The sequence below is a fragment of the Leptonotus elevatus genome, chromosome 5 (assembly GCF_054856555.1).
Source record: "Leptonotus elevatus isolate MCC_2025b chromosome 5, RoL_Lele_1.0, whole genome shotgun sequence".
NCBI classification, from domain to species: Eukaryota; Metazoa; Chordata; class Actinopteri; order Syngnathiformes; family Syngnathidae; genus Leptonotus; species Leptonotus elevatus.
This window is the reverse complement of record NC_141243.1, coordinates 492,326-515,661: the sequence shown is the minus strand read 5'-3', so window position 1 is coordinate 515,661 and position 23,336 is coordinate 492,326. Positions and strand designations below refer to the sequence as shown.

Below are 23,336 nucleotides of genomic sequence, written 5' to 3'. Positions count from 1 at the left end.
GACAAGACGGACCAGTGAAATTGACTCTTTAAGCCTAAAATCGAAAATAAAATGGATTTGTTTTTTTTTGTTTGTTTTTTACGGAAGCTCATGTCAAATATCGTCGCTGGATTTGACGACTGCAGTTTGGTTTGTCTTGAAATAATGACGGATTGACGACAACGGTTCCGGTGTCCCGACCATTATTGTCCAAATTCAAATGAAGTCTTTTGACTTACTGGCACCATTTTAAGTGCTTGCTTAAAAACAATTTTTTTTATAAAATACCAATCTTTGTATAAATTTGGAGCAATCCAGGATGAATGAAAGCAAACTTGTTTTTTTGAAAATGTTTGAAAAGGACTCGGCCAACGATGCTAACATGTCGCAAGAATTCTTTTGAAGGAATTTTTGCAAAAGTACGAGCCCCGGAATCGGCCCAAAATGTCAACGTTTCCTGCCACTTTGCCGCTCATTTGGGCGCGGCTCGCTGGAGGCGTGGCCAAGAAGGACTTACAAAGTAGACGGCCCCGAAGCTGCCATGTCCGATCTCGTGCAGGTCGCAGAAGACGTCCTCGGGGTCGTCCTTGAAGAAGAGCTCGGCCAGCTCGGGGTCCTTGGGCGCCCCTTTCCGCGTAGACGACGGCATGGCTTGGGGGCGCCCGCGACCGGCCCCGCATTGGTCGGCCACACCAGGAAGGACTGCGGAGCAAAAGGAAAAAAAAAGTTGCACGCCAACAATTTACAGCAAAAACTCGGCTCGGCTCGATACTTCTTGTTTTTCATGCTTCTTCTTTCAATTTCATATCATGTCAAACTAAATAGTATGTCACCATCTAGTGGTCGACTGTGGAATTACACCCAAGATAAACAGGAGTAAGAACAAGAACTGTAGTTAAACTGTTAATAATATAATTTGAGATAGACTGATGTGTTTTTTTCAGGGCCGATACCGATGCCAATTATTAGCAGTCAAGGAGGCCGATAACCGATATTTGAAGTCGATATTCATTTTCAGTAAAAAAAAAAAATGTTTAAAATACAAATGGCAATCTTGACATTGTTGTAATGTCTTAAAGCATGTTTATTGAACAATTTTTCAGAAGTTTCAAACTGAAGTTTTTTTTCTTTCTTAAAACCTTAGACCAGGGGTGCTCAAGTCGGGTCCTGGAGAGCCGCTCTCCAGCCTCTTTTGCATATTTCTCTCCAGCAACACACCTGATTGATGATCAGGATCGTTATCGGGCTTCTGCGAAGCTTGCTGATGAGCTGATCATTCGATTCAGCTGTGCTGCAGGAGGGAAACATGGAAAACAGGCTGGGTAGGGGCTCTCGAAGACCCGACTTGAGCACCCCTGCCTTAGACAAAAGACTTCATTTGAAGTTTCTAAAAAAAAAAAAATGTTCAAGGAGCTCCCAAGGTTATCAGTACGTCTTAAAAAGTTAAACGGACACTTAAACAAGTGTTAGCTCTCTATAGTTTTTTACAGAAAATTTTTTATTTTTCAAAATGTCAAACAAAAACAAAAGTTTCAGAAGGTTCCTTGGGTCATTTAAATAATTAGTTCTCTGAGATTAAAATGGTTTTAGATTTTCCTTTTATTGACTGTCAGATTTGTGAAAAAGGCCGATACCGATATTTGTCAAAATGCCCAATATCGGCGCCGATATTAGGTCTAGCCCTAATAATAATAATAATAATAATAATAATAATATCATCATCATCATCTATACTATTGGTCAGTCCAATGTGTGTGTGTTATTTTTAGAAATCACTGACCAAAGTAAAGCGTTGAAAATGTCTCGCGCTCTTTGTTGAACAAACGTGTTTTTGGGGCTCTCCTGACAAGCGGCCATTTTGGAGGTACAAGCTTTCGTTGGTCCCGACGCCGGCGTTACGCGACATCGGCGGCCATGCGCAGTGCACGTCAAATGCAGTTTGTACGAGCTTGACGCTGATGTGCGGCGTCTGCGCGGGCGGGACACTGCGTATGTGCGCGCGCGTCAGCGTGAACAAACACTTGACGTATGCGCGCACGCACGCACGCGCGCGCGCACGCACGCGCGCGTCGACCTCGGCCGGCTGCATCGGCCGATTCCACGGCGGGCGGAGAGATAGCGAGCGGGAAGCCAGATGAGAGCGCATTTGTGCGCCTGCGCAGCCAAGCTAACTGGAGCAGCGGCCGCGCCGCGGGGTCCCGTGTCGCCCCCCCCCCCCCCCCCCCCCCCCGCCCCCACACCATGACGGAGGTCATCCACATGTCTGTTGCGGATTGAAAGCAAAGTTGCCATATCACACCGCATTCGGGCTGATCTTGTCTCGGGCAACAAAGTCGGACAACATACGGGAGTCTTTCTCATATCGTTGGATCAATAACAGTCAAAACCGAACTTCCTTTCGCAAATCAAGTCGCTCGACCGATAAAAGTATTTGAGTTAGACTTTGCGCCGATCTGATGGACGTCGGTCGATATTTAATGCAAAAGTGCCGATCGAGTGCAACGTCATCATTTTGCGCAATTGATCAATGTCTTCGTTGATCGGATGGACAAAAATAAGACACGGCGGCAAACGCGAGCCGTTTGGATCCGGCGCTCGTTTGTGCCGACGTCGCGTGAGCCCGAAAGCTCATCTATTTTTAGCCCGCTCGCGTGTCTTGTGAGCGGGAAGCCTTTGCGCTGGGAGGCGGAACAATGTCAGAGAACGCCGGAAATTCTATTCAATAAATAAACACTTCAAATATAACATTTGCAATTCCATACGAGTGTCAAAAGCAGCACCTTAAATAATACCCGTTTTTTTGTTCTGTTTGGACCCCAAAACTTGATTGAATCGTATTTTCCTGCTCCATTCAGCGACTGCACGCATCGTGGTGCCGTGTTCACCTGTGTGTGAATGTAGCGCCGGCGGGATGGATTGGCGTCTTTGGCGTCTTTGGCGTCAGCGGCCCGTCTCCGGTTTTGTCCTCACTTGAAAGCCGAAGCGCATTTGACGCAGGCGCTCCTCTCGGACGACATCTTTCTTCCTCCTGAAAGCGCAAGGAATGAAAAGTTTGAAAAAAGGACGCTCTCGGCGCTCGAGCGAGACGGCCGACCGGCAAAGTGGTCAAAAGTGGCGCGGCCTTGAACGCGGCCTTGAACGCGGCCTGCGTGGTTTTGCCGCTTTGATCCCGGCGTGGGCGCGCATTGAATAATAAAAGAAGCAAAGAGGACAGAGCGGGATAAAAATATATCCATAAACGCGCGCAGCGCACGCGCGTCATGGATGTATAAAAATACAGAGCGGGTCCGCTGAATCATTTACAACACAAACCGACGGTGGCAGGAGCCGCCGGGAAACGTTGCTTCCTCGGCTCCTTCTCGTCAAACCGACAAGAAATTCCTCAAAGGATGCCTTGAGAACGCACGCGTGAAAACGGCCCGGCCAGCCGCTAGTTAGCCGCAGCAGTTAGCCGCTTGATCCACTACTTAGCCAGCTAACTATCTAGTTATCCATTTGGTGTCAGTCTGTCCATCCGCCGGCGAGCCAGTCATCTTATTTAGTTAGTCAGTCAACCAGTCAGTCTATTCGCTAGTCAGCTAGTTAGTTAGCAAGCTAGTCAGTCTGTCGTCATCTGTCCGTCCACTATGTTAGCCGATTACTACATTATTTAGTGAGTTGATTAGTTAGTCAATCAACCCTTCTGCGAGTTAGTTTACTTTGTTTTTTCAAAACATTTACTACTAGTGAGTCCATCTGCTAGTCAGCTAGTTTGTTAGCCAGATAGCCATTAGTTGGTTAGTCCATCAACTAATTAATGACATTGTTAGTCCATCTGTCTACTAGCTGTCCAATGACTTTGTGATATAGTTAGTTAGTGTTAAGTTATTAACATTGTTTTTCAGTTTCAATTTATATTTTAGCCGTTTTGGATTTAGTTATAGTTGTGTAGCTCAATGAATAGAATTGTCTATTGTATTCTTATCTGTCCCTCTCATGAGAAAAGAAGGGCAACGGGTTCCTCTTCTACTATTATCTACAAGGGAGTGTAGTCTGGTACCGGTCTCAGTCGGAAGAGGGGAGAGACAGGCTGATGTATTATTGTTTTTCTCTAATCTGATTTGTATTCCTGGGAACTTGCAGAACTTGCTGATGGGAGGAGACTTTTCGTATTCACCCATTTTTCAATAAATAATGATGTGCAGAAGAAGGAGGGACACACAATCTGAACGGAACACGGTTTGAGTGTCTTCATTTTGAGTGATCAGAAGCTTCTGTTAAAATGATACCTTTACAAAGGGACTTCTTCACCAGAATCTCACCATTCAGTTAATTGAACACGCAAAGAGTAGAATACAAAATATTCTCTACTCTAACATTAGCCAGACATTCGGCCAGTCCATCTGCAATCTCGATAGTTCGTTCATTTAATCTGTCCATTTGCTCGTTTGTCACTTACTCGGTTTTATTCCATCTACGAGCTCACCAGCCAGTTAAAAGTTAGTTAGTTCATTTGTTCTTTGTTAATTTATTTTTTCGTTTGTTCGACAGTCCATCTACTCGTTGGTTAGTTTGCTATTTAGCTAAATAGTCAGTTACATAGTTAAACAGTTTGTCATTTCGTCCACCGGACAATTGTTAGATGTTCCTTTGAGTGTTATTTTTCTACTTCCGTTTGTCGGATCTTCCATTAGCTAGCAACTTAGTCTATTAGCACCTTCATTTTATTAGCTCGCGGCTCGCTACGTCGCGTGGCGCTACGACACGATAGCGCTAACGTCTCTCCACGCGATTCCGACGGCCCGGCCGACATTGCCGTAAATCCACCAACACGCTACATATGCTTAGCGCCATCTTGGGACGCTAAAATGACGAGCGCGCCGGTTGCCAGTGGCTACAAGCGCGCTAATTAGCGCTAACCCCGCCAAGCAGACTGGACGAGTAAGATTTAACGTTGGGGATTATCGTTCGGAACAGCTGCCGACAGCGCGATAAGAAAAATGAGGTCAACTCGTAACTGAGGAGGCGACGCCAGTTTCAGGAAAGGAAAAGAAGACAAAGTCAACACTGCTAAAACTTACGGAACACCTGGTCAGGGACCCCCCCCCCCCCACCCCCCTAAAAACTAAAAAAAACATTGTCAACACTGACGTCACACCTTTGACGGGGCAATTGGAATTGAAGCTGCTCATTATTGATTGTAAATTTGAGCTCCGTTATTTGGTCTCGTATCCAAAATCAAAAGGAAAATGGAAAAAGGTTTGTCTTTCATTTGTGACCACTGGCGGTTTCAACCTCTTCAAAATGCATCGCGGGACACGCTGACGACGCGTTACAGGCCGGGGCGACCTCCAACAACCCTACACAATGGCTGCCTGACCGTATGGGTCACGACATGGCGGACAGCGGGGAGCCGTCCCAACGCGGAGCCGGCGCGAAGCTGCGAACCCGGACGAGGGCGCGAGCGTGGATTCAAGGCCAGTCCTTCTGGAGCCGCGCCTGGACTTCGGACTCTGGACTTCGGACTCTGGACTTCGGACTCTGGCCTCCCTTCGGCCGCCTCGTCGCGCGGAACGACGCGCCAAAGCCTCGGCTTACAAAATGGAGGATTGCGCGTCCGCCAAAGCAAAAACAATCTTTGGGAAACTTTTCAAACCATCCCAAAAGAATCAGCGCATCTTCTGGACACAAACACTCTTAAAACAAACAAACACACAAAAAAGACGTCAACAAAAACTTCAAAAATCATCAAACGCACTTTGTGGAGCGTCTCTGGAATCTTTTTCTCGAACGGCCTCTTCTTGTTTTATTTCTTTTTGATGTTGAAGACTTTTGCATATACGGACTGAAATCTTTCATCCCCAATTTGGAAATCTTTTTCCCGAACACTCGTCCCCAAACCTTGCAACCGCGCACCCACGTTGGCGCACCCGCGTTATCCTGCGGCCACCATTGAAAGAAAACAGATCAACATTTTCTGTCATCTTTTTTCCTGTCAGTTGCTCATTGAGTTGATTTTTTTTAGTTAGTTGGGTTGATTTTTTTTGTCAGTCAGTCCGTTCGCTACTCGGTTATGTTTGGAAACCAGAGACGATTTCGGGTGATGTCATCGCTGAGGTTTGGGCGCCTACGTCAGATATGCGTGTCTTATCCAGGATCCTCCACGCGCCGGCTGGTGAGTCACAGCAGCCGGCAGACCATACCAGCACCGAGGAAACGGGCAAGGGGGGGCAAGGGGGGGGGGCAAGGGGGGCCGGCTGGGGGGTTGGGAGGCGGTTAGTGTGCAAATGCCTTCTAAGCCTTTACACATGTATCCAAAAAAAAAAAGAAGAAAAAAAGCTCACAGACGTGCATGAGCGTCACGTGATCATCGCGGCCTTTAGTCATTTCATCAGCAAACAAGCGTGCGTGCGTGCGTGCGTGCGCGCGTGCGTGCGTGCGTGCGCGCGTGCGTGTGCGTGCGTGGGTGCGCTTTTGTCTTTGCGACATTGTGGGGCCCATACATGCGTGTTTTTACAGATTTAACTATTTGTGGGGACTGATTTGAAATTGTGGGGACATTTTGGTGGTCCCCACAAATTCAGACCTCTTTTTGAGGGTCTAGACTTGGTTTTAGAGTTTAGGTTTGAATTGGGTTACGGTGGTTGAGGTGAGGGGAAGGAATGGCGGCAAGCAATCGTTTTTCATAGTTGGGGAATGCGATGTCCCCACGATGACACAAAGACAAGCGTGTGTGTGTGTGTGTGAGTTTTAAAGCCCACCAGGATTTTCTAATCAAGAGTCACAGAAAGATTAATGCAGGCGCGCCCGCCCGAGCGAGCGTTGCCGAGCGGGTACGACTTTCACGACGGCCGCTGCTTCTCGCTACTGCTCCACTTTTGCAAAATTTATAACTTTTAACTTTCATTTAGAATTCATGGACAGCTATTTTGAGAATTATTTACGCAAACAGGCAACTAAGTAACATCCAATAGTTGTTTTCCCTTAAGAAATAATACCGCGAGGGCCTGGACCGATTAATCGGTTGGCCAATTTAATTGGTCAATATGACCTCATTTAAAATCGGCAAATTGACTGTATTTGTTTTTACACATAACACATTACAAAATAAGACAAAGTTAATGACATTCAATACCCACAATACCCCCCCCCCCCCCCCCCCACACACACACCAGCTGATTTTTTGCCCAAAAAAATGTCGGCCTGTTGTCAAGTTAAACGGACATTAAAGTTGAAAGTTCTGCCTGTCATTGCTATTTTAATTAACTAAGATCAGTTCCCCATCATCGTTTGCTGGGTTCTGTGTGAAAAGGCGCAGGAGTTGTGCAGGAGTTCTGTGTGAAAACATAACTTTTGCTGGGTTCTGCATCAAAGTGGCACAGACGCGTTTCAAATTTAACTTGCATGAAAATGTGACATTTAGCAATCTTTGCTGCATTCCGGCTGCAATTTTGGGGGGCTGTCTCTCTGCGTGAAATGAGGCTTGTGCTCCTCAAGTGGGCCAAAAAAAAAAGCCAGATGAAAGGAGAGGAAAGCCCAAAGAGGAAACGCGCATGTAGGCCACCGAGTCATCTTTCTTGTCTTTTTGCCTCGTCGTCACGGTGGTCGTCTTCAAATGCGCGCCCACGCCATCAATTATGTACACGCCGCAACAAAGGGCCCGCCAGGGTTGGCTGTTGGGTTTTTTTGGTGGGGGGGGGGGGGGGGTTGCGGGGGGGGGGGGGGTTGGGTTCTCTCCCCAGCCCCGGGAATTCGGCTTTTCATTCCTCGTTAAAGTCATCAGCTTTCCAAATGGATTCAGGAGCTCAGAACAACCTCTTCCTCTCAATCTTCCACTCGACTCGCGGTCCAAAATCAATCAATCAAAGCAAAACCTCCATCTTGCTTGCCCGCCGCAACGGCAGCAGCGCAGCCTCACAAACACCCTTTGAGGCCAAACATGACACATTACAGCGTGGAAGCAGATAAAAATAGATTCCTATTTGGGTCATTTTCAGACCGTTTGCTTCGGAACGGTGACGGGGGGGAAAACAACGCACGCGTTTATGCAATGTTTGCAGTCCTGCTTTGCAAAAGTCACTGAGCATTTCATATCGGAGGCTACGGAAGAAGATCAGGGCCAGTGAGGAGAGAAAAGTTTGGCAGGATTCTCGCTTTATTCTCAGAATTCTCACGTTAAAAGTCAGAATTCTGAGATGATTCTGAAAATAAAGCGAGACTGACTTTAACGTGAGAATTCTGAGAATAAAGCGAGAATCCTGCCAAACTCTTACAAATGCTGTTGTTGTTGTTTTGTCATCTGTTGTCTTTTCTTTTCTTTTCTTTTTTTTTATTACGCATTATTACAATCATGACGATGATTAATTGCATCTTTCATTTATTCCTTCAGCGGCTTCACGGTGAGCTACGAAAGAAAAAATCCGCTGGATGAATATTAACCCAAAAAAACAGGAAGGTTCATGCATTAAGAACAAAATGGCTTTTTCTTCCTAATTTGTAGAAAAAGGAAGACGACTAAATGTGCGTGCGGCAGCGAAAATGTGACACGGCGAGAGTCCGGAAGCTTTTGTCACCTTATCGGCGCTGCTCATTCGGCGTATTCTTTATGAAACGCTCGCTCGGAGACGCCATTGCGGCCGCAACGCCGGCACGTCATTTGGATCTTCTTTAAGGAGAAGGAAAATGGATTTCGTTCTTCGACATGCGCAAGGATCGATATCAAGAATGAGCATCGGTCACTTTGCTATCAAACTTGCCACCAACAGACAAAGAAGAGAAAAGAAAAGGTTGTGAGCACATAACTGGGTCAAAACGGAACCAACATTCACGTCAGCAGACTCGAAGAAATGGATCGTTCCAACGTGTGTGCAATGAAAACCATTAATAATAAACGATAACAGTGTTTATTGAGAACGCTAAACATTCTGGGACAAAATAACCCATAGTATAATAAAAAAAAAAAAATTTTAAATGCTATGAAATGTTTCATCAGCAGACAATAAAAATTATTTATCTTGGACATATTTTCAATTAAATGAGGCATTTTCAGCAGTAAAAAGTTACTATTTTGTCCAGATTGAATTTGATAACGACATTATTTTTTGTATCCAATGAATTCCTTTTTGAAATTTTCCACTTGCTGTCAACCGAAGACGACCTCAACCGTGCCGAGGAAGTCAATAACGATTAGCGACCAATCGCGGCTCACCTGTTTGCTGCGTTTGGTCGGCAAACGCAAGACCGCCGTCATCGGCGCAAGTGAGGTCGTCTTCGGTCTCAAGCAAGCGGGAACATTTGCTGTTTTTAAAGGAATTAATTAGACATGAAAAAATAATGACGTTATCAAATTCATTCTGGACAAACTATGAACTTTTTGCTGCTGAAAATGTCTCAAGCAGTCAAGTAACCCTTGAAATGTTTATCGGAATGCTTTTGGAACATTGAACATAGCCCGGTTCCATTGGACCCATTTTCATTTAAAATGAGTCGATTTTCGTGATGAAACTTTTTATCAACAGACAATTTTTAAAAAAAAAATTTTAAAGGTTGATTTTGACATATTTGCATTGGGAAATATTAATCATGAACTTTAATTCCTTTACGGGGCACTTTTGGAACATTAAACATAGCCCGGGTCAAATTGACCCGTGTCAAAGTTAAAGAACTACAAATATTAATATTTCATGATGAAACTTGTTAAAAATGGTTCATTTGAAATATTTGCAATGAAAGCGTTTGTTTTTTGGAATGTTTTTTGATTTTTTATTATTAGATAGAGCCCGGGTCAACTTGACCCAGGAACATAATTGCCGTTTCTAAGAAAACAATTTCTTCAAGCCGCCTCTCCAGTTGCGATCGTTTCAAAATATCATGTCATGTTTTGATATCAAAGCTTTCGACAAGATGGTTTCATTCACACAAGTTCAGTAAACGGGCTTTTTTTTTTTTTTTTTTTTTCGTCATGCTGTGGCGTAATCCACGCATGCGGGCCAGACCCCCCCCCCCCAATCCCCAATCGTGTCTGCAGTAACGGTTCGGCTTCAGTGGTGAAAAGTCAAAGTGACGCGTACGCGCCGGCACAATCCGCAATCTGGGCCTCCGCTGGCGCCGAGCGCGGGCAAATCTCCACTTGACCCCGTGGAGGCCGTCCAGAGGCGGCATTAGGGCGGCGCCACGCGGCTTTGAGGAGGGAGGGGGCCGGGTTCGTGGGGAGGGTCGGTGCGCACGTCAAGCCTTTGCGATGCGACTCGCCTTTAAAGCCTCCAAATCGACGCTCATTTTCTTCCAATATTAGCAAAAAAAGTGAGTCATCCTGGACATTCTTTTGAAACCCGACCCAAATTCAACAGACTAACCCAGGCATGAAACCCCAAATCAAGTTTACAACCCTGACTTTGAACTCGAACACACACTCTGAAAACAGTTGGGTCAAAAACAACCCAGATTGGGTCAGAAACGGACCCACCCAACTGCTTGTCTTAATCATTTAAACCAAAAATTTGGGTCAAATAACCCAGAAAACAACCTAAAAATATTTTTTCATACGTGATTGTCTAAATGAATAATCTACCAAACAATCCCCCAAAATTGGGTTATGGAGTTCTCGTTTGAACCAACTTTTTGGTTTACCCAAGATTTGGGTTGGCCCCCAAAAATTTGAGTTGTTTTTTTTTAAATAAAAAAAATGATATAAAATGTGGTTGTTTGGCAGGTTGTTCATTTTATGACAGCGTATTATTTATATTTTTTAGAGGGCGGGGGCGATATTCCGAGAAAAAACGTGTAAATTTGCAAGTTTATAAAGTCGCAAATTTGTGAGAAAAAAACTCAAAAACTTATGAGAAAGACACGTAGCAAGCGTAGCAATCGTGTAACGTGAGGATTCGTTGTTGTTTATCAAATGAAAAGTCAGGACGGAGACGGATTTGTTCTTGATTGAAACGTGACTCGTCATTCAGCGCAGCGAGAGCGACAACACTTCCTGATAGCGACAACACTTCCTGATCCCCTGTCAGCTGACTAACACTGACCAATCAGAAGCGAGCATACTTTAGGTCAATGCAAATCTGCCACTTTGTAAAGTCACAAATTTGCGAGTTTTTTTCTCTGAATATTGGCCGCCCTCTAAAAAATGTTATATATTTATACGTGGCCCTAATACGCCGTCGAATCATTTGAACCAACTTCTTGGTTTAAATAAATAAACCAAAACATTGGGTTTGTCCCTTTTTAACCCCTTTATTTTTGAGCCAAGTGTTTTGAGAGTGCAGGGTTGGAACCCGAACATTTCAAAGCTTATCGCTGTCTTGGAAGCCAAGCTAACCCTAGAAAGTTACAAGTTTGACTTCTTTCTTCCCCTGTTCAGCTTCTTTTTTTAAACAATAACAAAAATTAAATAAATGAAAAAAAAAACAAGGAAAAACAAACAACCTCCTTGGAAAAGGAACCCCAGTCCGAAAGCGTCCCCTGAAGAGGAAGTTTTGCTCGGACCGAGCCGTGTTTAGCAGCGCGACTGCTTTTATTTTGTTGCTTCTTTCCACTTCCTGCTTTATTTTGTTGCTTCTTTCCACTTCCTGCTTTATTTTGTTGCTTCTTTCCACTTCCTGCTTTTGCCTCGCGACAGGCAACATCACAACAGTGCAAACGGTTTTACTTTTGAGCGGCGACGACTGGAAGACTTGCAGCATCATTTACACGGACTTCTAACTGATGATGGAAAAGGATCAGAAGAAGAGCGCCTTTTTTGGGGGGGGGGGGGGGCAATTACTTTGGCATCAGCTGCACTTGACCGCAATGAAATGTCTTTCCAACCATCGCTGGTGCGGACCCCAAACACTCAACAAGCCCTTGGTTAGCTCCCGCCGCTAGCCGCTAGCCGCGCACAACAGAATGACGCAAGAGTGTCTTCCGCGAGAGCGCTTTAGGCCGTTCCTAAAAATAGATTCCAGCTCAGTCGCCCTTGCATCGCAAGTATCAAACATGGTCGTCACGGTCGGCCATCTTAAGTCTGGCTGACGCGCTCCACTTGGCAAAAAAAAAAACACAGTAATGGTGGGATTTTGACGCGTTCTAAAAATAGAAGCTGCCCCACTAAATGATGATGACATCATGGAGACAGACTGAATTGGAGGGGGTGGGGAGGGGGGGGGGGGTCCTCATGTCGAGAGGGGTCGGCTTAGTCTAATGTGTAGATATCAAGCCTGGGGGGGTCACATCTGGCCCACCACATCATTTTTTGTAGTACTAACCGGTAAAGCTAATGCAGTTTCTTGGTCCACAAAATTGCAAATTGTTCTCACTTGAAATCTTGCTGTTGACCTAAAAAGCGACAAATTGCGTTGATAGGCTTTTCTGTGGGTCGGCGTGCTGGCCAGAGGTGGCAAATCCAGGTCCAGAAAGTCAGAACCCTGCCACAGTTTGGCTTCAGGCCCTCGTGCCAGCAGGTAAACAAGCACCCCGGGAAGCTCGCTCGCTCGCTCGCTCGCTCGCTCTCGCACCCGGGGCTAAAGCTAACCTGTGGCAGGGTTTTGACTTTCTGGACCTGGATTTGCCATCTCTGGTGCTGACTCGGATTTAGGGTCGACACTGACACGTAACTCAGCTCAACTCCAGCTCCAAATCTTCATTTCAAACCAGAACTTCAAACCCTAAAACGGACTTGAAATCCTAAAACCAACAAATGAGAATGATTTTAATGCAGAACCGCTTGAAATAATTGCTTTGCGCCACCTTAAGAAAACATTTCAGGTTGCACGAAATCAATTATTTCCATGAGTCAATTGTCAAATATGTGGTGCGAGAGATGACTATGAAAATATTTCTGACCGTCTGGCAAAACCACTTTTAGTCAAAAAGCGGTCCAATGTTATTTTCAGATTTGTTTTCATTTCCTGCTGGCTCGCGTGTTTCGCGTGTTCCGCGTGTTCCGGGAGGCTGTCGTGATTCTTGATCAACTGCAAAAAATGATGTTGCTATTTTCTTCTTTTTATTCCTCACACTTTTTCAGCATTCATCTCCTTCCACATAATTGATCCGATTCACATCGTTCCAATTTTGACATATTTCAAAAATTCACACCAAGGGGGCTCGTATTTTCCTCTTTCCAAAGAGGCGTCGCTTTTGGCAAAATTCCACATTTTCTTACCCAACGAGGCAAAGTTGGCCCATGACTTGTTTATCCTTCGGTCCCAATGACACGTTTTCATCCTTCCTTCGGATCACAGCCTGATGATGATCCTGATCATTGAATCAGGTGTGTTGGAGTAAACCTCTAAACCTCTAAAACCTGCAGGACTCCGGCCCTCGAGGACCGGACTTTGACGCCACTGCTTCAGATCAGGCAATTGACCTTGGGAACAATTTTAAACTTGCCAAGAATTCCCACTGACCAAAAATTCTACATTTTCACCATTGCAATCAATACACAAACAGAATTGTGTCCGCAATGACACTTTCAACAAAACAGGTCATTACACATTCAAAATATTCCGCTCATTCAATTCACATGCCAAAAATTCTGATTTAGCTAAAATGGTTGCTCCCTCTAAATCAGAGGTGTCAAACTTGGGTCCTGGAGGGCCGCAGTCCTGCAGGTTTTCCAACACAAGCCGATTCCAATCCGCAGGATCGTTATCAGGCGTACGCGGAGCTTGCGTTGGAGATCGGCAAACATCCAAAACCTGCAGGACTGCGGCCCTCCAGGGCCGGAGTTTGACACACCTATGCTCTAAATTGTGGGCCAGGCTCTTGGAGTCGGAGGAAAATGGAGGAAAATAATTCAAAAGCACCGCATCTGCGCCAGCCCGCTGGGCAACTGCCCAGTACGGCGGATGGCCTCGCAGTGGCAGAAAACTGTGCCAAAGAAAAGAAAAGTCCGTTGCAAGGTCATTCATTCATACTTAAGACCAATCTTCGCTGTTCGACCAAACAAGCAACCAAAGGCGCACGTCGACGTCGCGTGACGTCGACGTGCGCCGAATTCTCTCTCGCGCGCGCACTTCTTTCAACACCAAGGACAAAAACAACGGGCTCGTGCGCGCGCACGGCCCGACGTACCCGCTTGTGCCGCGCGCGCACAGACGCTTCCGCCGCCTGTCGCTCCCGCGCGCTCCAAAAGACAGATGACGTCATGATTCCACGCTTTTACTACGATCGCGTTTACTTTGAAGGCAGCGCGTCGGGCGGCAAAGTCGATATAATGGCGCATATTGGGGGGGGGGGGGGGGGGGGCTTGTTATGATTCAACGCCATCAAAGGCAAGGATTACAGACGTACATTTTACGGCGTTGACAGTAAAACCCTCGCAACGTACGCTCGTGAAAGCGCCACGGTGGTCCGCGCACTTCTCACGCGGACCCACATTGCGTGACACGGCCGAAATCATCATCATCACCATCATCATCATCATCATCATCATCATCATCATCACCACCACCTGCTGTCACGTTCTCTCCGTGCGTGTATCAAACTCACCAGCAGAAGCACCGAGCGACGCGTCCTTGCCCCTTCTTCCCCCCCCCCGGCGAGAGGTGCCACCTCGGCGGCCGCGGACGAGGACGAGGACGAGGACGAGGAGCAGGTACCCCTGAAGCCCAAGCGAGCCCAAGCAAGCCCAAGCAAGCCCCGGCCACGGTCGCGGCCGCGGCTGTCACCAGTCAGCCGACTTGAACGCGAGCCGCGCGCTCAATAATCCTCCAAATACGATCCGAGTAATCCGAAGAAGAGTCAACGGCGGCGAAGTTGCCGCCTCCGAGCTCAGTGACGTCGATTTAAAGACTCCAAGTGACCTAACGTTAGCATTAGCTAGCGGCTAATCCGCGAGAGTAGGAAGTGTCAATCACGCACACCCCCCGCGTTTGTTCCCCTCTTTCCCTTTACCCGCAGACTTCGAGGGGGAGGACGAGAGAGCTGCTCACCTTGCGGGGGGGTCAAAGTCGTCGTGGTGTGAGCTCAAAAGACTAAACATGAAGCAAAAAGACAAAAAAGAAGTCTCGAGAGAAAAATGTCAAGTGTGATTGCTTGGACTTCCTGATTGATGATAGCGGGAAGCCCTCAGTTTGATTGACACGCACGCGCGCGAATGGGACGACTTAAAAGTGCATTTGTAGGTTTAAATTAAAAAAACGCGATTAAAAGGACATTATGTATGAAGAAGTCTTCTTACCTGCTATCCGTAGCACTTCAAGACTTATCTGCGTCGTGTGCGTGCGCGCGTGAAACTTCAAATGGGTCCCCGCAAATGCAATGCTGCCATCTGTTGGTCGTATTTGGAACTGAAACTACTCCAGTTGTTTGCTTTGGAATGTAACGTGAACCCCGCATTTTCACGGTCCGGCATTTGCGGATGCACAGATTTGCGTTTTTCTTTTTACAATTTAAGCACAATCTTAGGACATGCTGGTGCTAAGGAACTTTGTGGGTCATTGCAGAATTGGAGGACATTTTACGTCCCACACATCAAATTTTAAATCATCTCTGGAGTTTCTGAGTACATTTACTTGTCTTGAGAGCAAATCTTAATCAAATAAGTCAACCGAAAAGGTAATTTTTCTCTTTACAATGATCAAATTGAATCTCCAAAAAATAACCGTTAAAAGAAATGTATTATTGATTTTTGTGTTGTATTATTTGTTTCATTGTTGTCTCTTGTAACTGTGTTATCAATTTTTTTTAGTAAACATAATACTGTATTACAAATAATTTACACTTATTTTAAGTCTCTTAAATTGATAACATAAGAAATGTCAATCAATAAATCAGTAGAACTCTTAAGAGAAGATTTGAAGGGACAAAAGTGGGATCACGTATATACAAATGACTTAAATTAAATTCCTCCATGACCACACTCATAAATTCATATGATAAATATTGTAAAAAGATTATAATTCATGCACAAAGCAGAAGAAAAGCTTCTCACAATCCATGGATGACAAATGGGTTGAAAATGCTTGTAAGAAAAAAAAGATCTTCAATATAGAATGTTTCTCAAACAAAGAAAAAAAGATGCAGTCTAGGTATAAAAAATATATAAAAAAATAAACTTGTATCCATGCTGAGAAGACAAAAAAATTGATTACTTCACCAAATCACTAGAGAAAAGTAAAAGTAGTACAAAAATACCTGCCGTATAAAAAACACAGTCTTGAATAAAGGCAAGACAAAATCAGTCTCTCCAAACAATTTTATTAAGGACCACGCGGTCATTTATGAGAAAGAGGAAATTGCAAACCAATCACAAAATAATTATCACAAAATATCCCCGACGAAAATATTGATTATGGAATCATACCAAATAACGTAAACAGTATTTTTCTTGAGGCCGTACAAAACTATGTTCAAAATTTCGCTAGTAAAAAATCAAATGTCTATAGATATGAATATGTCGCTGATAAAACAAATCAGAGATGTGTTTTCACGTATATCTTTAATTTATCATTTAGAAGAGGAATTTTCCCAAAACAAATGAAAATAGCAAAAGTAGTCCCACTCTTCAAAAAAGGAAGTAAGAAAGATTTTTTTTGAAATTCAGGCCGATATCTCTGCTCCCATAGCTGCCTAAAATATTGGAAAAGTTGTATGCGACAAGATTAAATTAATTCATAGATAAGTATAACATTTGAAGTAACAGCCAAATATGGCTTTTGCTCCAATCACTCAACCAACATTGCATTAATGGAGTTAACTGAAGAAATTTGCACAGCAAAACATGTTTTAGTAAGCGTTTTTGTGGATTTACAAAAAGCATTTTTTAAATATGCTATACGAGGTATTCACATGAAGAAGAAAAGAAAAAAAAAGTACTAGCCCCAGAATTGATCCCTGGGGCACCCCACAATTTTCATAACTGTTTTGATAGCCTACTATTGAATTCAACATATTGTTTTCTATTTTTTAAATAGCTGGCAACCCATTGTGCCGGATTTAAGTCCCGCCCATGCCGACGGCTCCGGTCAGAACATAATTAGCTTGTTGCGCACGTCCTTGTCATGTTGCTAAACTGTTAGCGTTAAAGTCTGAAATGTACTTTGCGTGACAACATTGTACGATTTAAGGAATCACCACGAATACAAAAGCTAACGTGATTGGAATGCAAACAATACATTTACAATTAATCGCGAGTTTTGAAGTATATTGCCGTTGAGGATGTAATCTTACCTAGCAACAGCTCAACTCAGCTTTTTGGTCAATTTGTGTTCACTTCCCCTCAAATTCAAGTTTTTATTTAAATCTTACGCAGCATAATACATATTACAGATTGGAGGGAGGAAAAAAATTAATACATTTTCACATTTGAGAAAAGGTACTTTTGGAATTAGTATTGAGATTAAGTTACAATTATTCCAGTTTTAAGACATATCCAAGTTATTTTTATGTAATAGTCATAATTTTTGAAAGTTCAACGAAAATATAATATAGTACTTTTGAGCATCAAAATCTTTCAAGTGGATTTATGACCCCTCAAAAAAAAGTTTGGAGGGGAAAGTGATAAATGTTAATAGCATGTTATTCTGTACATTGACCAGCAGATGGAGGTCTTACAAGAAAAGAGTATTTAAAAAAAGAGCACTCGTCAACGGAGTCAGTCTTCAAGGCCATATTTTATTTTCTTGTTAATGAACATAAACCGATTTGGGAAAGCGCGTCAAATGCAAAACCAAACTTTCAGAGGCAAAGTCACAAATGCAGCAACAAGTTTGGAATAGTTACAAAAACACATTTCAAAATGAGGACATGAGTTGTTTCCTTCAGCTGGAATGTGAAATGACCGGATGGGGCGGGCTGGGGTTCGGGCTGGGGTTCGGGTGCGAGCTCAGAGCTGGCCGCAGTCTGCGATGATCAACTTGGAGCTGGTCTTGCCGCTGCCGGAGCCTTTTTTCTCCATTTGCTTGACCACGTCTAAGCCCTCCACCACGCTGCCGAAGACCACGTGCTTCCCGTCCAGCCTGAGGGACGACACCGCGCACGCACGCACATCAGGATTGGCTGGCAGGGATCCGTTTGGACCGCCCCCGTCCTGCCAGCATCGACTCCCAAAAGGTTCGCCTGCCACGTTGAACGCACTTACAAACGTGCACGACGGGCGCGTACGTCATTTGATGATCCGCAACATTTCGGTTTCCTTAAACGCGCGCTTATTTGCTTACAACTGAACAAAGAAAACAAATGACTTTGGCGCCATCTTGTGGCACCGTTGGGTAATTGTACGCACTGTTTTGGGAGAAGACGTCACAATTCAACACGGGTGCCAACAAAAAAAATCGACGAGTCAGACGATGATTCGATTGATTAACCCATGAATCAAACACAAACCAACAAAATCAATCGCCGGCATTCCAAAAAGGGGATTTTCTTCATTTGCTCCGTAACGTGCCAGAAAGAAGCCAAAAGAAAGACCATCGTTTTCTCAAGCCGAATGAGACGTTGAGATCATTTCCGCTTGGACTTGCAAACCAGCAACTGAATTCCAATTCATTTAAGTTTGTCAATTTGAAAGGTCGCCTTTTTCCAACAAAGCCGCGGGTTCTGAAAATTGAATTGAAAAGGAATAAGACGACCAAATGGCAGCGCAACCCGAAAGAGCGGAAGCGGAAGCGGTCGTCTCGCCGCCGTCTGAGGCGCGGCGAGCGGCAGTTTGGAGTCTTGTGTGAATATTTGCGAGTGGGCGGGTCTCACCAGGTGGTCTTGGCGGTGCAGATGAAGAACTGCGAGCCGTTGGTGTTGGGTCCGGCGTTGGCCATGGACATGATTCCCGCTCCCGTGTGCTTCAGGGTGAAGTTCTCGTCGGCAAACTTGTTTCCGTAGATGGACTTTCCTCCGGTTCCGTTGTGATTGGTGAAGTCTCCGCCCTGTCCACACGCACACACAAAATTGTCATTTGCTCAACGCAGCCCAAAGTAAGCGCAGTTGCTCACAAGTTGCGGCAACCGCAGTTGCTCAAACATTGCGAGCCTGCATCGCCGCAGATCGGTCGTCTGAAGGTTTTCTTCGGGCTGTCGCCAGCATCCATTATTTTTACAATCAATGATTCCATCCATTAATCAAATAGAATGTTATTTTGCAGTAAAGTGCATTACGAAACCGTTCAATCAAAGTCAATGTTTGCAAATGTCTTATTTTGATTCAATGTCAACGATAATCATATCAGTTTACTTTCATGCAAGACGACGGAAATCTGAGAAAAATGGGAGGATTTGGACAATCTTAATGTAAACAATGGCTCGAGACCAGGGGTGGGCGAACTGGGTCCCGGCGGGCCGGAGTCCTGCAGGTTTTAGATGTGTCCCTTCAACACAGCTGATACAAGATCAGCTCCTCAATAAGCCCGGTATCGATTCTGTTGATTGGAATCGGCTGCGTTGCAGCAGAGAAACCTCCAAAGCCTGCAGGACTCCGGCCCTCCGGGGCCCAGTTCGCCCACCCCTGATCTAGACGATTACTTGATCGGTAAAATAGTTGTCGACTAATTCATGTTGAGGGTTGACAGGTTGGCCAGACCAAAAAAAACCTGCAGCAGGTTGGCCTGCTTCAAAATGGAAGTCAACCGCAAACATTTGCCGGCAACATGGCCGACGTGAGCTCGCATGACATTTGTGGAATTTGGGTTAAGCGGCAAAATGCAGCCATTTTGCCGCTCGCCGACTGGAAATGACATCACCGTTGCGACAACCAATCACAGCTCGCCTGTTTTCTGAAGCCGAGCTGTGATTGGTTGTTAGCTGAGCCATATTGACGTCATCTTTCACCAACGCGATATTAACCAGAATGCAACATTTTGAGTCGTGAGGCTGCAAATATAGAACATATTATTGTCAAGAAACAAAATGGCTGAAGTCGACGTCTCCTTTAAGAACAGCGATTGAGACGCGTTGACCGGAGCCGGACAAAAAGTTGACGAAAACCGCAACGGCAGACGTCCACGGGTCGAGACTCCCAAAAGGTCAAAGGCGCTCGCTCACCTGGCACATGAAGTCCGGGATGACGCGGTGGAAGGTGCTGCCCTTGTAGCCAAAACCTTTCTCGCCGGTGCACAAGGCGCGGAAGTTCTCCGCCGTCTTGGGAACCACGTCGGCGCGCAGCTGGAAACAAACAAAACACAAACTATCGGCGCCACGCAAATCGCTTGGAAAGAAACACGTGGACGAGCTGCGTTTGTCATTTCCATCGTGGGTCGTTTTGTTTCACGACACCAAATAAAGACAAACCCGTCCGGTTGCTCGGCGGACATTTTAAACATCAACCGCTAGATTTACAGGACGGCGGCCGCACTTGGAAAAACGACCACATTTTCTCTTCGTTCAGTCGCCACAACGCGAACGCGCGACCGACGCAGCCATCGGCAAGTTCGACTGTCCACAAAAGCGCTATAAAAATTATTATTATTATCTCTCAAATCATTCACAGGTTTTCAAGTTAAAAAAATACATAATTAAATTGTAATCTTACACTATACATAAAATAAACTTGTATAATTTTTAAATGGCTGTTAAAAGATTAAATAAATTATAAATTATAACATTTGAAATTATGTTTCAGATTCTTATTCACATTACAAGAATAAATCTGGGGAGAAAAAGTTGAGAAAACAAATGAAATGTTAGTTGCACGCCAACAAGAAAAGTTGCATGTTCTGCATAACGAAACCGTAAAACTGCAACATCATTTTTAGTCACTTTAACCTCAACCTGCATAGACGCAAAATTATTTTGAAGGCAAAAAAAATTTTTTTTTTTATATAGAACAAAACAAAAAAGCTCTAAAAAATAATTACATTCAAAAATATATTAATAAAAACTAACTACACTAAACTTTGCAAAACAATATTCTTGATGTGGAGGACACAAATAGTTCAGTTTTGGATCATTAGTCTTTAAAAAAAAAAATAAAAACATGTGTGAAATTGTCTTATCACATTTAAGTCTTCTAAATGCAAACAATCAAATTTGATTTTTTATTCAAAATGAACCAGCGGCAACCGAAAGCAGAGTTTGATAAACACGTCATGACGAAAGTGACGCGGATACGTAGGGACCCCCCTGCCCCTCCCCCTCCCCTTCCGCTCCCCCTCCCCACGGCATGGAAGTTTCCAGAAGGCTGAAATGTCGCAGTCCCACCGACTGGCGCCGCGGAGCCATCTTTGTTCCAAGTCTTGACTTTAGAAGCTCGTCAAATAAATGGATGGCCCGAAAGGACTGTTTGGTTGTGTTTGTATGTTTTTTTCCCCCCCGGCGTGCCTTTCAAGAAGCCGAGCGGCCGCCTAACAAAAGACTGCTGCGTGTTGGAGTCACGAGACAGCGCTGGCCGAGCGCCAGAGTCTGTTAACATTTAGCATTAGCCGCCAGCGGGCTAGAGCGGGAACACAGAATAAATAAATAAAACACACGCAGAGCCCTGACGCAAGTCTCAAACGTACGTCAACGTCGCCGCCATGTTGGCCGTGGAAAACACTCAAATGGACAACCACTTTAATGTAAATGGCCATCACCATTTTGAGAGTAGAATTTACTGACTTTGTGGCTTATAAAAATTCTTTTTTACGTCACAATTTTCCGTGGCATATTTAGACCAATAGTCTGCAACTTTACACCCATTTGTTTTTACATTATTTTAATGCTTCCTCAACGTTAATGTTCTTGTTGGTACTACATTGTTAGTGTGAATGTTTATGGGATGAATAAAGTCCAATAGTGATGTACTTACTGTATGTGCACAATGCGTCAAACTCCTGCCTCCAAAGTGTTTTCCTATTTCGCTAAATTAATTTGGATTCAATTGAAAATAAAGAAAATAATATACAATATGTCGGTGGCAAGTTTTCTCAAACATGTAAGTGGGTAATACACATTTATTTACACAGTAATGTGCGAGAGACACACCAGAGAAGTTCGTTCGGGGCAATTGAGCATTTCACGACTATGTTATGCTGTAAATCAAAGTCATTACTTTCAAGTTTCGGTTGACTCTGTAATAAAGCGCCGTCCACTGGCTTCAGATCACGGGTCAGAGGAAGCTCCTCCAATATGGCGACCGCGCTAACGTCCGGCCGCAACCGAAAGGCGGGGGTCGGCGGCCACGGCACAAGCAACGGCGTGCAAGAAACCGTTAGCTTTGCCGCGCGCATGAGTCATTTAGCTGAGCGCGCTAGGCTAATGTTGCTAAGACTCGAAGAAAGCGCCCCGGTGAGACCGGCGATCTGCCCGAAGACCAAGCACACGTGCCTGCGCGAGGTCGGAGACGGCCTTCCGCGATTTGGCCGTTGGCGCTGAGGTCCGGAGCCCGCACAAAGGAAGCGCGTGCCAACGCCTCGCCATATCCCGCGCCTAAAAGCGGGCTAACCTACCTCTATCACGATGCGGCCCATTGTCGAGCCGTCGCTGGTGACGTCGAAGAACACTCTTGGTTTGGCCATGTTTGCTGCTTGGCTTCCGAGAGGAACAATTTCCAACTGGGCGCAATGAATGACAACGAACCGAGAAAGATGGCTGACGGTGAAGAAAGTTTATATAAAACGTCAGTGGGCGGTGATAGTTTTGTTCGGCCAATGGCGAGCGGCGACGAATGTTACTGGCGCAGACCGTGGCCAATCGGCAGGCGCGATGGCAAAACGCTCGCCCAGCAACGCTTTCTGAACAGTGCGCAGTGCGTTTGGTTTCGTGTCAGGACGGGCCGATTGAGCGGAGCTCTTTCAACGTGTTCGCTTTGGCGTCGCCCCGCCCTGGCCCTCATACGGCAAGTCCGGCGTACAAAGCAGGGCGCGCCATGATTGATCGACAGCCGGCGTGACCAATCGAAGGCAGCCCGGGATGGGCGAACGTCGGGACCCGCAGTCTGAGCGCGCTCCGGTGTTGCGAAGGGGCGGGGGTGAGAAGAAGGCGAAAGAAAATGCGCGGTCACGCGGGTAGGGCGCGGTCATCTGCACGGAAAAAAAGAAGGAAAAAAACAGTCAAAGTTTACTTTTGCTTCTTTGCGCTAGTGTACAGTTGATTGTGATCAAAGGCCACATTTCTTAAGCCGCTTTTAACGCCTTCAAACCTGCATTTCCCCCATTTTGACTCCACAGCAACATAAAAACAAAAAACAAAGTTTTTGTACATCTGTATGTGGAGTGAAAATGTGGAACAGGCTGAGTACTGATTGACAACAATGTCCAAACATAGAGCAGTTCAAGAGGAAATGTAAAATCAACATTTTTGAAAAGTATAGGGAAGTGCTTTTCAATGAAAAGTAACATTGCTTGATATTATTATTAGTAGTAGTATTGCTGCTATTGATAAGGAAAAAATAGATATGTAAATGTAAAAGTATGACAATATATGTTCACTATTAATAATTACTATAATAACCTTTGCTATTAATAATCACGATATATCAGCTGTATACTA

At 44.9% G+C, this 23,336-nt stretch overlaps 2 protein-coding genes across 6 annotated transcripts in view; both read right to left on the bottom strand.

Moving 5' to 3' along the window:
- The window catches only part of taok3a (TAO kinase 3a), a 34,213-nt gene extending 19,032 nt beyond the window's left edge, over nucleotides 1-15,181 (bottom strand). Inside the window, exons 1-3 of one of the 5 annotated variants that reach the window (XM_086075888.1) lie at nucleotides 15,122-15,181; nucleotides 2,865-3,007; nucleotides 497-681 (exon numbers count right to left, since the gene is read on the bottom strand). In XM_086075888.1, the coding sequence (XP_085932014.1) occupies nucleotides 497-628 (132 nt within the window). In that variant the 5' untranslated portion in view covers nucleotides 629-681; nucleotides 2,865-3,007; nucleotides 15,122-15,181. Of the gene's footprint in view, nucleotides 1-496; nucleotides 682-2,864; nucleotides 3,008-13,102; nucleotides 13,243-14,430; nucleotides 14,809-14,873; nucleotides 14,997-15,121 lie in introns of those variants that run through there. The other 4 variants (XM_086075890.1, XM_086075892.1, XM_086075887.1 and 1 more) reach the window with 4 other exon arrangements.
- A 2,355-nt stretch (nucleotides 15,182-17,536) lies between these two features.
- On the bottom strand, nucleotides 17,537-22,464 carry LOC147173147 (peptidyl-prolyl cis-trans isomerase-like). Its single transcript, XM_086075823.1, has 4 exons — nucleotides 22,295-22,464; nucleotides 19,914-20,033; nucleotides 18,631-18,803; nucleotides 17,537-17,900 (listed from the first exon to the last, which is right to left on the bottom strand). The coding sequence occupies exons 1-4, from the start codon at nucleotides 22,361-22,363 to the stop codon at nucleotides 17,768-17,770; spliced, it is 495 nt and encodes a 164-aa protein (XP_085931949.1). The 5' UTR covers nucleotides 22,364-22,464; the 3' UTR covers nucleotides 17,537-17,767.
- Nucleotides 22,465-23,336: the final 872 nt, after the last annotated feature.

Coding starts and splice junctions, on each gene's coding strand:
- LOC147173147 (XM_086075823.1), bottom strand. CDS start 22,363: ATGGCCAAACCAAGAGTGTTCTTCGACGTCACCAGCGACGGCTCGACA. Junction 18,804..19,913: donor TCCCGGACTTCATGTGCCAG/GTGAGCGAGCGC, acceptor GCGTGTGGACAG/GGCGGAGACTTCACCAATCA. Junction 17,901..18,630: donor TGCACCGCCAAGACCACCTG/GTGAGACCCGCC, acceptor GTCGTCCCTCAG/GCTGGACGGGAAGCACGTGG.